General features: G+C 43.1%; 1 protein-coding gene across 6 annotated transcripts in view; it reads left to right on the top strand.

Annotated features, from left to right (window-relative positions):
• The first annotated feature begins 11,380 nt into the window (after window positions 1–11,380).
• Window positions 11,381–13,890, top strand: part of SEMA4F (ssemaphorin 4F) — a 38,517-nt gene continuing 36,007 nt past the window's right edge. For all 6 annotated transcript variants that reach the window (XM_074397858.1, XM_074397854.1, XM_074397864.1 and 3 more), the window contains exon 1: window positions 11,381–11,656. In XM_074397858.1, coding sequence (XP_074253959.1) covers window positions 11,512–11,656 — 145 coding nt within the window. In that variant the 5' untranslated portion in view covers window positions 11,381–11,511. The remainder of the gene's footprint in view (window positions 11,657–13,890) is intronic.

The following is a 13,890-nucleotide window of genomic DNA, read 5'->3' as shown; positions in this document are numbered from 1 at the left end:
ACTGATGAGCTCCATCAGACTTGAAAAGATCAAGAGGCCGGGCGCGGTGGCTCAAGCCTGTAATTCCAGCACTTTGGGAGGCCGAGGCGGGTGGATCACGAGGTCAAGAGATTGAGACCATCCTGGTCAACATGGTGAAACCCCGTCTCTACTAAAAATACTAAAAATTAGCTGGGCATGGTGGTGTGTGCCTGTAATCCCAGCTACTCAGGAGGCTGAGGCAGGAGAATTGCCTGAACCCAGGAGGCGGAGGTTGTGGTGAGCCGAGAGCACGCCATTGCACTCTAGCCTGGGCAACAAGAGCGAAACTCCGTCTCAAAAAAAAAAAAAAAAAAAAGATCAAGAATATCAATTTTTTTTTAAGAGATGGGGTCTTGTCATGTTGCCCAAGCTGGTCTCAAACTCCTGGGCTCAAGTGATCCACCCACCTTGGCCTCCTGAGGTGCTAGGATTACAGGTGTGAGCCACTGTACCCAGCCAAGAATTTCAATCTTAATTTTTTTTAGAGAACAGAAGAGGGAACACTCCTTAATTAATTTTATGAGGTTAGCACAATCTTTGAAAATGAAACCAGATAAAGGTGCAATAAGAAATAAATTATAGGATAATCTCACCTATAAACTTGTAAATATTCTAAATAAAATAGAGAGAAATTGAAACTAATAATATATGAAAATAATAATACAGCATGATCAACTTGAGTTTATCCCAAGAACCTAAGGTTGATATAATATTAGAATATCAATCACTGTAATTCATCACATTAAAAAAGCAAATGAGAAAAATGATATGATCATCTCAATAGATACAAAAGAAGCCTTTGTTTAAAACCCAACATTTGCGCATGATAATGACTGAGTAACTAAGAATAGATAATAGGAATAATCTTATAAAAGACATTTATAAAAATGGAGAGCAAACATTATTCTTCACGGTGATATGTTGAAAGCTTTCCATGTAAGACAAGGAGCGTGCTGGTGCCATCACTTCTATTTAGCACTGTAGTGAAGGTAGTAACGAGATAAGACAAATAAAGAAAAGGCATTGCAATGAAAGAAAGAAATTGTCATTGTGTGCCAGTGATTGCATATGTAGAAAATCTAAAATAATCTACTGTTTTATAATTTTCCCCAAAAGATCTCTTTGTCTGTTGTTAAATTTTAGTCTTAGGGATCTGTCAATTTTTAAGTATTAATTTACATTTCAAAGAACTGTCAATGACAAAGTTTCTCCCCCCTCGTCTTTTCACATTTCATTTTTAGTTTGTTGCTAATGTATAGAAATATAGTTAGTTAAAACAAATTTTTATAAAGTTGCGATCTTGCTATATTGCCCGGGTTGGTCTTGAACTCCTGAGCTCAACCAATCTAACCGGCTCTGCCAACTGAAGTGCTGGGATTACAGGCATGAACCACTGTGCTCAGCTATAATTTTCATATATTGATTTTATATTTAACAAACTTGCTACACTCTCTTACTAATTATAATAATTTATCTGTAGAACTTTTTGGATTTTTTGTTCTTAATCATACAATTTTTAAACAATCATGTATACCAGGATACATAAAAAAGTTCAGATCATAGCAGCCAAAAGACTATTAATAACAATCCTGTTCTCGATTACCCAAAATTGAAAAAAACACAAATGTCAATCTACATTAAAATAGGTAAATCATAGTATACTTCCACATATAGCAATGAAGATGAATGAACTACAGTTGCATGTGGCAACATGGATGATTCTTAGAAACATAATATTGAGTACAAGCAGCAAGATACAAAGAATACATACACATATGGCATAATTTCATCTACATAGATTTTAAAAATAAGCAAAAATAGCTATATTGTTTAGAGACACATAGTGATAAAACTATAAAGAAAAGCAAAGAAATGATAATTACAAAAATAAGGGTAGTGATTTTTCTCTAGGAAGGAAGGAAGGCATTATGATGAGAAGAGACAAAAGGAGGGGATTTTGGGGTATTGGTAATGTTCTATTTCTTTTTTTTGAGACAGGGTTTTGCTCCACTGCCCAGGCTGGAGTACAGCAGTGGCCCGATCTCAGCTGACTGCAGCCTCCACCTCCCAGGCTCAAGTGATCCTCCCACCTCAGCCTCTTAAGTACCTGGGACTACAGGCATGCACCACAACACCTCGCTAATTTTGTGTGTTTTTTTTCGGTAGAGACAAGGTTTTACCACGTTGTCCAGACTGGTCTCAAACTCCTGGGATCAAGTGATCCTCCTACCTTGGCCTCCTAAAGTGCTGGGATTACAGGCATGAGCCACCACTTTCAGCCTCGTGTTCTATTTCTCGATCTTTACTGTGGTTATTGGGTATTCACTTTATACTATTAAACTATACATTCATGTTTTCTGATATTTTCTATATGTTATATTTAATAATAATATTTCAAAAAGAACATTAGGACAATCAAAAGAAAACATAAAAAAAACTGATAAAAAAGATGGCTAAAAAGATAGTCAAAAAATATATCCCCACCTCTGAGAACTAAAATCATTCTATGTAATTGTTTTTAGCTAAAAAATGCAGGGAAACTTAAAGCTTCTTTGATTTCCCCTTTGACCAAGAGAAAGATAATTATGATAATTTTCAGAAACACTTTGGAATTTAGACTCTTTAAAAATGATTTAAGAATTAGCTGGGCATGGTGGCGCGTGCCTGTAATCCCAGCTACTCAGGAGGCTGAGGCAGGAGAATTGCCTGAACCCAGGAGGCGGAGGTTGCGGTGAGCCGAGACTGAGCCATTGCACTCCGGCCTGGGTAACAAGAGCGAAACTCCGTCTCAAAAAAAAAAAAAAAAAGAATACATATAGATGTATATTCACTTCAAACTTCCCTTTTTGAATGGTGGAAGTCAGCATTTGTTCATTTAACATTTTAAAAAATTGAGTTCCAATTATGTGCTGGATACAGCTAGAAAAATGAATGAATATGCTAATCTGTTAAAAATCATCTTGAACCAGAAATCCAAATCAATTACTAATGTATTTACCAGGAAAGCACAAAATATATTTTTAAACTGTGTGTACATGGGGCCAATTTCTACATGGAATGCTGAACTTGAAGTTCACATGGAAAGATTCACAGTAGCAGTCAGAGGACTTATTTAATGTATAATGAGTTTCTACTTCCCTTGTTCATCTTCTCTCACATCTGAAAACGTCATTTTAATGTAGAGGCAGTCCTCATTTTGCATGGTTCCAGTACATACAGATTTCAGTTATATAGTTTAGTTAATTAACATCAGTCCTCCAACAACACAGTTCAAATTTCAGTTACCATGGAATATGAACTCTAATTACATAAAGTACAAATTGTATCTAGCTTTTCAGTTCACAAATTACTACATAGATATCAGAATCAATAGTATAGTATACTGATATAGTATAGTGTACTGATATACTATAGTGATCAGTGCATCTTGATCAGTAATTAATTTTATCACTTCTTTCAAAGTCTGTTGGTGACTGGTCACTGCAGATCCATTATTCGGTTAAAGCACAGACAGCAAAGTGCATAGTTGTGTTGCCTCTTTGTCTCCTAGTGATAAGCCCACATGACGTTTTACAAAAATGAAAACTGAAAGAGGGAACTAGCCAATCAAGAATGCAGCAAAGAAATAAAAAATGATAGTGTTGAGAGTGAAATCTGAATCTAACGTAAGTGGAGTTAAAGAAGAAACAGCTGACTATGAGAGTGTTGACACTGCCACCATTTGATAGACCAGGGGTCCCCAAACTTTTTACACAGGGGGCCAGTTCACTGTCCCTCAGACCATTGGAGTGCCGCCACATACTGTGCTCCTCTCACTGACCACCAATGAAAGAGGTGCCCCTTCCTGAAGTGCGGCGGGGGGCTGGATAAATGGCCTCAGGGGGCCGCATGCGGCCCGAGGGGCCGTAGTTTGGGGACACCTGTGATAGACTCTAGAGAAGCAGCCAGAGGAATTTAGTGAAGGAAAACTTATCAAAATACTTGAGGAAAGTCATTGTGATGAAAAGGATGAAGACATCCTACAGAAAGTGCCACTGGCAAAAAGCTTCATTATTAAGGAAACTTTCAGAGATACTTTACACAATTGAAGGTACAAAGAATAAAATGTAGGAAACTGACCCAAACTTAGAAAGAATTATGACAGTTTGTCATGGCACACAAAAAATGTTTGCTCTCTCATAAGTTTTACTATGAGAAGCAAACAAGTACGGTTCAAAGTACTCTTGATAAGTTTTTTCTTCAAATAAAACACTTTAGCTCGCAATGTTTCTAATGTTTTAAATTAGTGTATGAAATAGTTTTACTGTTTTACATTTCACTATACACTTAGTAAGAAAGATTTAGTGTTTGGACAATTTTTCAAGGTTACAGAACTACTGTAATTTTTTCCACTGGTGTTTAAGATCTCTTTGGGTGGTTTCAGCTTGCAGTCATTTTTCAATCCCACATTAATGTGCAACTGAAAGACTGTATTTTAAATGAGGTAAGAGGCAGCTCTCTTCCTTATATCCTCAAACATCAATTCATGTATCTGATGTGTTTGGGCATAGCACTGCAACCTCCACCTCCCAGACTCAAGTGATCCTCCTACCGTAGCCTCCTAAGTACCTGGGACTACAGGCATGCACCACAACAGCTCGATAACACAGGATCTGACCTTATTTTGACCCTATACTCTCCACTTTTGCCAAGAACACTCGCTTAATGGTTCCTCCCTGCGAATTGATTAAACGTGGAACAGGGCCTTGACCCACCCCAAACCACCAAGTTACACCCAAACTAAAAACCCTCCAAGGACTTTCAATTATGCCTTTGGAAACAAAATCCAAATTCTTTACCCTGGCCCTAAAGTTCTACTTCTGCCTTCTGCCCAACTCTCAATCCTCATGCCAGGCCTTCCCGTGCCCGAACCCCGGGAGATCTTCCCCTCACAGATCGACCTCTAGCTGTGGATGCTTTGTTCCAAGCTGATCTTTCCAAGTTAGGGCCCCTTTACGCGCCCTCATTCACTTTGTCACGTGATAAATTATTCAATGGTTCTCCATCTGACAGGGCCCCATTAAAGTCTTTGTGGGCCCCTTTCCTCATTAAAAAAAGATTAAAAGAAGTTAATGGATTTTGTGGGCCCTAAAAATCTCATTTCCCACCTCTCCATGTGAGAAAAAATAGAAACATTTTCTTTGACGCCCTGGGAACAGTCCTTTGTCCCTTAGGTAGAATTTTGGCTATCTGTGGGAAATACTGTGCTAAACCTGACACTTCTTTTTCTACCCCTTCCCCTCCTGAAACACCTCAGAAGCGCCCCCACTGACTGTGTTCTTGGTTTTAACTTTTCCCTTCCACATCCTTTCCTTCAGCCAGTCGCTGTGTTCATTGAACATCTGTGGTGGGTACATTATGTGTCATGCATTGTGCTAGGACTGGAGTACAGTGGACGTACAGAGACAATGGTCCCTGCCCTCGTGGAAGTTATAGGCTACCTTCAGAAAGTTTTTAGTCTTTTTACACTCTGTCCCTCTCTTCATACTCATTCTCGCTTACTTGAGGTTGATTCCCACAGTCCCTTTGATGAACTCCAGATGGATTAGGAGCGTACCCTGGTCCTTAACAGCTGGTTGGTCTGGGTCCTCAACTCTGTCTTGTTGAATAGGAATTCTCTGAATTAGTCCGCAGGAGAGGGAAAGATAATGCTAGTTCCGAGCTAGAAATGAACAGTTTTTCCTGTTATCTTTATTATTATTATTATTTTCTCAGTTCCTTGCCTATATGCAGGTTGGAGGTGGGGTGGGGCAGTGTTTCAATGAATGACACAGGACAGGTTAGATGTTTCAACAAGAAAAGAGTCGCCTGCCTGTGTTCTAGTCCCACTAAACCATTTTGCTCCTATCAACTCTTCCTTAGGGTAAGAACGGAAATATTTAACCCATGATCTTTTTTAAACACCATAATCTGATATCCAATAGAGTTCCCGTGTTTCAGTTTAAAGGATAGCTTCTCAACAGCTCTTTTCCCCCATACAGTCCAAATTAGCCTTCCTGTCTCTAATCTCCAGATTATCCTTTCCAATGATTTTAGAATTGTCTTTGTAAAAATATTTTGATATCATTATTTGCCTTAAAAACGGTTTATGTTTCCTTTTTAGTAAGAGGGTCTATTATAATTGACCCCACCTACCTTACTAGGCTCAACCCCAACATTAACTGTCTTACTCCCCTTTGTGTTGCTATACCAGAGTACCACAGAACAGGTAATTTATAAATAAAGGAAATGTATTCTTAAATTCTGGAGGGTAGAAATTCCAACGTTGAGAATCCCACATCTACGTGAGGGCATTCTTTCTATGTCATCCCATGGTAGAAGGCAAAACAGCAAGGGGGTACAAAACAGCAAGACAGCAACAGGGAGCTGAACTCACTTTTACAACAAATCCACTGTCTCAATAACTCACTCACTTCCAAGATAATGATATTAATCCATTTATGGGGGCACAGCCCTTATGACCTAATTACCTCTTATTATGCCTCAACTCTGAACACTATTTCATTGGGTATTAAGTTTCCAGAAAATGAACTTTGGGGGATACATTCAAACTTGAGCACTAGCCTTACTCCAAACCATACCACTGGTTGCTCCTACCTACTATTAATTTCTTTCTGTGCCTTCTATAGCATTTATTAAAAATATGCAAAGAACCTTACCAGAAATGGGAACTATGACATAAGAATTGTTTTCTAGAGGCCGGGCGCGGTGGCTCAAGCCTGTAATCCCAGCACTTTGGGAGGCCGAGGGGGGTGGATCACGAGGTCAAGAGATCGAGACCATCCTGGTCAACATGGTGAAACCCCGTCTCTACTAAAAATACAAAACAAAATTAGCTGGGCATGGTGGCGAGTGCCTGTAATCCCAGCTACTCAGGAGGCTGAGGCAGGAGAATTGCCTGAACCCAGGAGGCGGAGGTTGCAGTAAGCCGAGATCGCGCCATTGCACTCCAGCCTGGGTAACAAGAGTGAAACTCTGTCTCAAAAAAAAGAATTGTTTTCTGAGGGTCATGAGAAAGCACCTTGCAGACTTTAAACTACAAGGAGTATAACTGACCAAGGGTATTAGCTGCTGCCTTAGAAATCAACCGCCACATTGCATGGAGACTGTCTTCTGACCACTGACTGAATGTGGTGGAGATACTAAGGCAGACCCATTCCTGGGAAACACAGCACTCCTCACACAGCACTCCTCTAATGGGCAATGTTGCCCTGATGATTCCCAACAGTCTTGCTGAACTTTTAACATCTTGGATACTTCCTTTCCTTTCTTCTTCACTTGCATCACAGTCTGACTGCTCTCCTAGCCTTTCTTGGATCCTTCCCTATTTTCTCTCACAGGTGTTTCCTCTAGTATAATCCTTGTACATTTAATCTCTGCTTGGTGTCTGCTTCTTGGAGGACCTAGTGTAGTACATGAATATTTGAACAACATAATAGCACTCACCAAATATTTACTGACTTCCTGCTCAATGCCAGGCACTGTGCTAGACTCTGAGACTATCATATTCTTTGTCCTCCTGGGACTTAGTGGAAGACAGAGAAGTACTTAGGCAATGATTATGTAGTATGATATGTGTTACAGAGGGGGGAACAACGTTATGGGAACATATGGGAAAGGCACGAACTTGAAGAATTAGGGGGTGCTTCTTGGAGACAGGGATTATCATTCCGAGCTGAATCAACAAAACTAAATAGGAATTAGCCAAGCAAGGGGCATGGAGAGCATTCCAGACAGAGGGAACTCTGAAGCAATGAAGGAGCTCAGCCAGTCTGGAGTATAGTATGTGGAAAAAGAGTGGCAAAGATGAAGCAGGAGAGACGGGCAAAGGGCCAGAACATATATGATCTTGTGGACTATATTAAAGATTTTGGATCTTATCTCACAGCAAAGGTGGGGTAGGCTGGAATGGGGAGACAAACTGAAGTGTTAAGTAGAAGAGTGACATGATCTGGTTTGTATATGGGAGAGAGCCTTCTCCCTGCCTTCTCTGCCTTAAAAGGAATGGATTGGGGGCTGAAATTGGGGTTGTGGCAGCAGGGCATAGGGACAAGACTAGAGTAGGAAATAGCGCAGGCAAGAAGAGATAGTTGCTTGAATTAGAGTGTTGGTAGAGGGGATGCAGAGATGTGGGAAGAAATATTTAGGAGTTAAAATTGATAGGCCTTCATGATTAATTAGATTGATCAGGAGGAATCCAGAATGACAGAGCCTAGAAAACAGTAGACATTCAATGAATACTTATTGAATAAACAAATGCAAAGTCTCTGGTTTAGACAGCTGAAGATGGGCAACATTGGTTCTGGCATCCACACAGTTACCAGGATGCGATGAGGATGGGGATGACAGTTCAGTTTTTGACATATTGAAATCAAGGTGCCTGTGGTTACACTGTGTGGAAATGTCCCTTAGGCACTTGGATGTGTGCATCAGAAGCTGAAGAGAAAGATATGGCCTGGAAAGATGTAGAAAATCATTATTAATTAAATTTGTATGAATGAGACTACATGAATAGTGATTTTTTTTTCAAAGTGCAGATATCAACTTATTAGTGAGTAGTAAAATCAATTTAGTGAGCTGCAACCAGCATTTAAAAGATGGAATAGAATAAAATGCAACATGATAGGAAGAAAAATTAGAATTTAACACCTGAAGTAAAGGTAAATATAGTGTAAGTATGACTTCGTTTAAAATTTAACTCACTAATATGTACATTAAGTACATGAATGTATGTACTTAGGTGTGATTAGGTTGCAACACAAAATGAACCTCTTATTATATGTTCTGTCAAAAAAATTGAAAAAAGATTTTTGAAAAAAATCAAAAGACAAAATAACCAAAAAATCATGTTCAGAGAAGGGACTAAGGTGTAGGCTAGATTGCTGAGAAGCAGCTTAGGAAAGGCACATAGTGGTGCTAGAGTAAGAGACTCAAAGTGGTGGAGGTCCCATTGTGTTGAGGTTGGTTTTAGAAAGAAGATTTCAGAGAGAAGATTTGAAGTACTGATCCAAAATGTCTGATTTTCCCTCTAGGCTAAGCAATTTGAATTCAGGGATCTTGTCTTTTTTTTTTGAGGCAGGCTGGAGTGCAATGGTATGATTGTAGCTCCCTGCAGCCTTGAACTCGAGGGCTCAAGTAATCCTTCTGCCTCAATCTCCCAAGTGGAACTACAGGTGTGTGCCACCACATCTTGCTATTATTTTTATTTTGTAGAGACAGGGTCTCACTATGTTGACCTGGCTGGTCTCAAACTCCAGTCTTTGAGTGAATCTCCTGCCTCAGCCTCCCAAAGTGCTAGGATTACAGGCATGAGCCACCATGCCCAGCCAAGGGACCAAGTCTTCTTCTTATTTCTTCTAGTACTTAGTAAAATGCCTGGCACATAGTAGGCCCTTAATAACTGTTGAATGCACTTTAGAAAGATTATCCTGATAGCAGCCTGGAAGGGGAGAAATTGGGGGCAAGGTGTTTTTTTTTTTTTTTTGAGACAGAGTTTCGCTCTTGTTACCCAGGCTGGAGTGCAATGGCACGATCTCGGCTCAGTGCAACCTCCGCCTCCTGGGTTCAGGCAATTCTCCTGCCTCAGCCTCCTGAGTAGCTGGGATTACAGGCACACGCCACCATGCCCAGCTAATTTTTTTGTATTTTTAGTAGAGACGGGGTATCACCATGTTGACCAGGATGGTCTCGATCTCTTGACCTCGTGATCCACCCGCCTCGGCCTCCCAAAGTGCTGGGATTACAGGCTTGAGCCACCGCGCCCGGCCGGTTTTTTTTTTTTTTAAATAACACTATCACACAGTCCAGGCAAATGATGATGATGACCTCAACTATGATGATAACGGAAAGAAAAGGATGGATTTAAGTTATTTTTTAGTTAGATTTATAAGGACATAGTGACTTCTTACATATGGGCATGGTAGCCAGTCTCCAAGAAAGGAGGCTGAAATACTTCTATTCCCACTGAAATCCCTGTACACCACCTGATGAAGTCCCCTTCCACAGTGCATCATGGCTGGCCTGTGTGACAAATAGAATATGGCAGAGTGATTGTGTGTTACTTTTGAGGCGAGGTCACAAATGTATCAGTTGCTCTTTTGCCTTGTTCTTTTGGATCACTTGCTCTGAGGTCACCCCATTTTGTGAAGACCTTCAAGCAGCCCCATGGAGAAGTTCATGTGGAGAACAACCTAGACTTACTGCCAACAGCCATTACCAATTTGGCAGGCACGGAAGTCAGCCATCTTGGAAGTGGATTCTCCAGCCTCAGTCAAACCTTCAGTGGACTGCTGCCCCATTTGATATCTGGACTGTCATCCTGTGAGATACTGGGAGCCAGACCACCTAGCTAAGCTACTCCTGAATTTCTCTCTCACAGAGAAACTGTGAGAGATAATAAAAGTTTTTTGTTGTTTTAAACCACCAAATTCTGAGGTTAATTTGTTACATTTGCTCTGCAACCTAGGTAACTAATACAATGGGGGGGGAAAGAGGAGAAAGCAAAGATTACTTGCAAGGCTGTAAGTTAGAAGACGAAGTGCCTGAAGAAAGAGCTAGGGTTGGGATGGGGGAGATAGTGACTTATTCTCAGGACCTATGCTTGCCTTGTTTGTAGGATATCGAAGTGGAAATACCTATAGGCAGTCTTTGTTCCTCGACCTCAAAGGCCTACTAACCCTAGAAAACTCAGTTCAAATGTTACCTCTTCTGTGAGACCTTCCTGATTTCCTCCGGCAAAACCTGGCCCTTCCGCACACTTATTGCACATCATGGTAGCAAACATGCATTGTTTCGTACCGCAATAATCTATTTGCAGTTATTATTATTTTTTACTTTTGGAAACCTCATTCCTGTGTGAATTCCTTAGGGCTAGGGCCCTGATTTTTAGTCTTTTCTGTAGAATCGTCTGTGTGTGTGTGTGTGTGTGTGTGTGTGCGCGCGCGCGTTACGCTGTGCCTGCCCAGTACATAGGCAGCCGTCCTTAAATGCTTGCCAAGTAATAATTCTGAGAAACTTGGTGCGTGTACCCACTTCCCCTTATTAGTAAGTTTTTCTTATTAGTACAGATACGGGCACTTGAGTTTTTGGAGTAGAAGGAGCAAACTCACCACTCGAGGTCACTGTGTGGCAGCCCCAGCCCACCTCCAAGGCAGGACGCCCACTTCCAAGGCGGTACCCCCACCTTCACCTGGGTCTAGCTCCGCCTCTGCCTGGGTTAGGCCTCTCCTCACCTCAGCCCCGCCTCCACTCAATTCCGATTGGCTGGAGGAAGACAAAGGCTCGACCATTGGTCCCTTTTAGAGGGGGCGGAGCCGGGCGGTGTTGCATCCCTCATCCTCAGGCCGAGCCGGACCGAGCCGAGGGGACCCGAGAGGGGCCGAGGCCGGTAGCCCCGGAGCCCTGAGTTGAGGCGTTCTCGTGCGCCACACTCGCGGCCAGGCGGAGCCAAAGATGCCAGCATCTGGCGCGCGGCCCCGCCCGGGTCCCGGGCCGCCTACAGCCTCGCCCTTCCCGCTGATACTGCTCGCGGTGCTGAGCGGCCCGGTATACGGCCGCGTCCCCCGCTCGGTGCCCAGGACCTCGCTTCCCATGTCTGGTAAGGCACGGGCGCCCTCGCCCTCAGCCCTTCGCGCCCACACCCACACCCACCTGCTCCCCACACCGCGCGGCGGGACCTGGGCCTCTCAGCCTGGCGTATGGCGTTCCACGCCGCCCACGCCCCGCCGGGGGCTTCCCCGCATCCCTCTGCCTCCCCACCGCGCGTCCTCCGGCCCCGCATCCCCAGCCCGGATCTCGCGCCTCGGCTCCCACGACACGCCCAGGCTGCTCCAGCGGGCCCTATTCCTAGAGCCGCAGGAGAGGCTAGTTCCTCACGGTGCAGACTCGGACACTGAGGCCCGGAGCCCGGGTGGGGGCTGCTCGAGGTCGTCCATTTCGAAGTTCCATCTCCCTTATTCCCCTGTTTCCCCGCACATACACCTGGGTCCATCATTCCAGCTTGAAGCCCGCTCTGCTCTCAGACCCATCAGTCTTTCTTTCTACTCCAGCTGTCCATCCTGGTCCCCAGCTCAGCATTTTCATCTTACCTCGTTCATTTCCCTGTCACTTCGACACATCCTCGGAGCCTTTTGGCCCTGCTCACAGCCCTCATCTTCCTAACCCTCTTCCTGCTCCCCTGACGTCTCTGACACCAGCTCGCATTCTCCCATTATTGGATCCACGTTAACTCTCCTAATTTCCTCAACGTTCTCTGCTGCCTCTGCCCATTCCCTATATTGAATATTGATAAACCATTCAATGTCTTGATGTAAAGTTCTTCTTAAATGATTTTTCAAGCCTTTAGAAGGAAAAATAGAGGAGGGGCACATGACCCTTTGAAAAGATGTGGAAGAAGCTAGGAGACGTCACAAGGTTAAAAGTGATCATTGGGGCCATTCACATTTTAGACTCCGCTGAGGTGGGCATGAGCGTGGCCGTGGACCTTGTTTTCTTCTCGCTGGGCGTTGATTGTTAGCACCTTGGGCAGACAATCAGTGAGGCCAAGAGTTACAACTCCCGACTGGGTAGTAGTAGTTTGGAGTTTAAACTCAGACTAATACCGTATAGGGATGCTGTGATTCCAGAAGGCGAAGCTGTGGTCAGAGCCTGGGGTTTCATTTTGCGACCGAGCAATAGCCACGAAGTAATTTGTAGTTGCCAGGCTGAATTGATGTCCAGGCATCCAGAGATGTTTAGATGGCAAGCAAGGCGAAGCAGAGTTGGGGGTATGAGGATAAACTAGGTGATCCAGGGCTTATACTAAGCATGAGAGAGTGAGTAGGCAGGGTAGCACAGCGGTGAGAATGGGTGTGGGAGGATGGAGTGGGTGGGACTCACATCAGCACATCTAGGAATGAATGGGTTGGTGGCCTACCGTCTTCAGGGTGCTGAGCAGAGGAAGCAGGTAGAGCAGAGCTGTATTGGTGTAGGGGTAGCGTCCACAGAACCAGAGGTTGAGCTAACAAGGTAAATTCATGCCAACTTATTTATTCCAATCTTTAAATAGGAGTTTTGAATGCTGATATGAGCTTTAGTGTTTTTGTTTGTTTGTTTGTTTTTGCTTTTTTTTTTTGAAACGGAGTCTCACTCTGTCATCCAGGCTGGCATGCAGTGGCACCATCTTGGCTCACTGCAACCTCCACCTCCCAGGTTCAAGTGATTGTCCTGCTTCAGGCTCCCAAGTAGCTGGGATTACAGGCACCTGCCACCACACCTGGCTAATTTTTTGTATTTTTAGTAGAGATGGGGTTTCACTATGTTGGCCGGGCTGGTCCTGAACTCCTGACCTGGTAATCTGCCCTCCTCCACCTTCCAAAGTGCTGGGATTACAGATGTGAGCCACTGCACCTGGCCGAGGTTTAGACTTAACCAAAATGCAACACACATCTAAGGAAGGAAGAACAGCACCATTTGTGAAACACGTAGTATGTGCCAGGTGCTTTCACCTAGGCTATCTCATTTGATTCTCCCAACAACTCTGGATGGTGGTGTTTAAAGATGGGGAAAGTGATGCTCAGAGAGGGCAAATAACTTACTCAAGATGATACATCAGGTAAATAGAAGAGCCACATTTAAACTCAGGCTGGACCATTTCCAGAACACACACTCTTTCCCACTACGCTCTCTACCTCTTTGCATGGAATGGGGTGGAGGGAGGCCAAGGGTAGTGAGGGACAGAGGAGATAGACTCCTAATGTGTTGGTGAAAAGAATGAAACATTTCCCTTCTAAGTAAAAAAGTTGCTATTAAGTAGTGATTTGAAAAAAAAAAACAACAAATTTAGGAGAGGAA

The sequence above is a fragment of the Saimiri boliviensis genome, chromosome 1, assembly GCF_048565385.1.
Source record: "Saimiri boliviensis isolate mSaiBol1 chromosome 1, mSaiBol1.pri, whole genome shotgun sequence".
In the NCBI taxonomy this organism is placed as follows: domain Eukaryota; kingdom Metazoa; phylum Chordata; class Mammalia; order Primates; family Cebidae; genus Saimiri; species Saimiri boliviensis.
The sequence above is the reverse complement of the archived record's forward strand: the minus strand, read 5'-3'. Positions and strand labels throughout refer to the sequence as shown.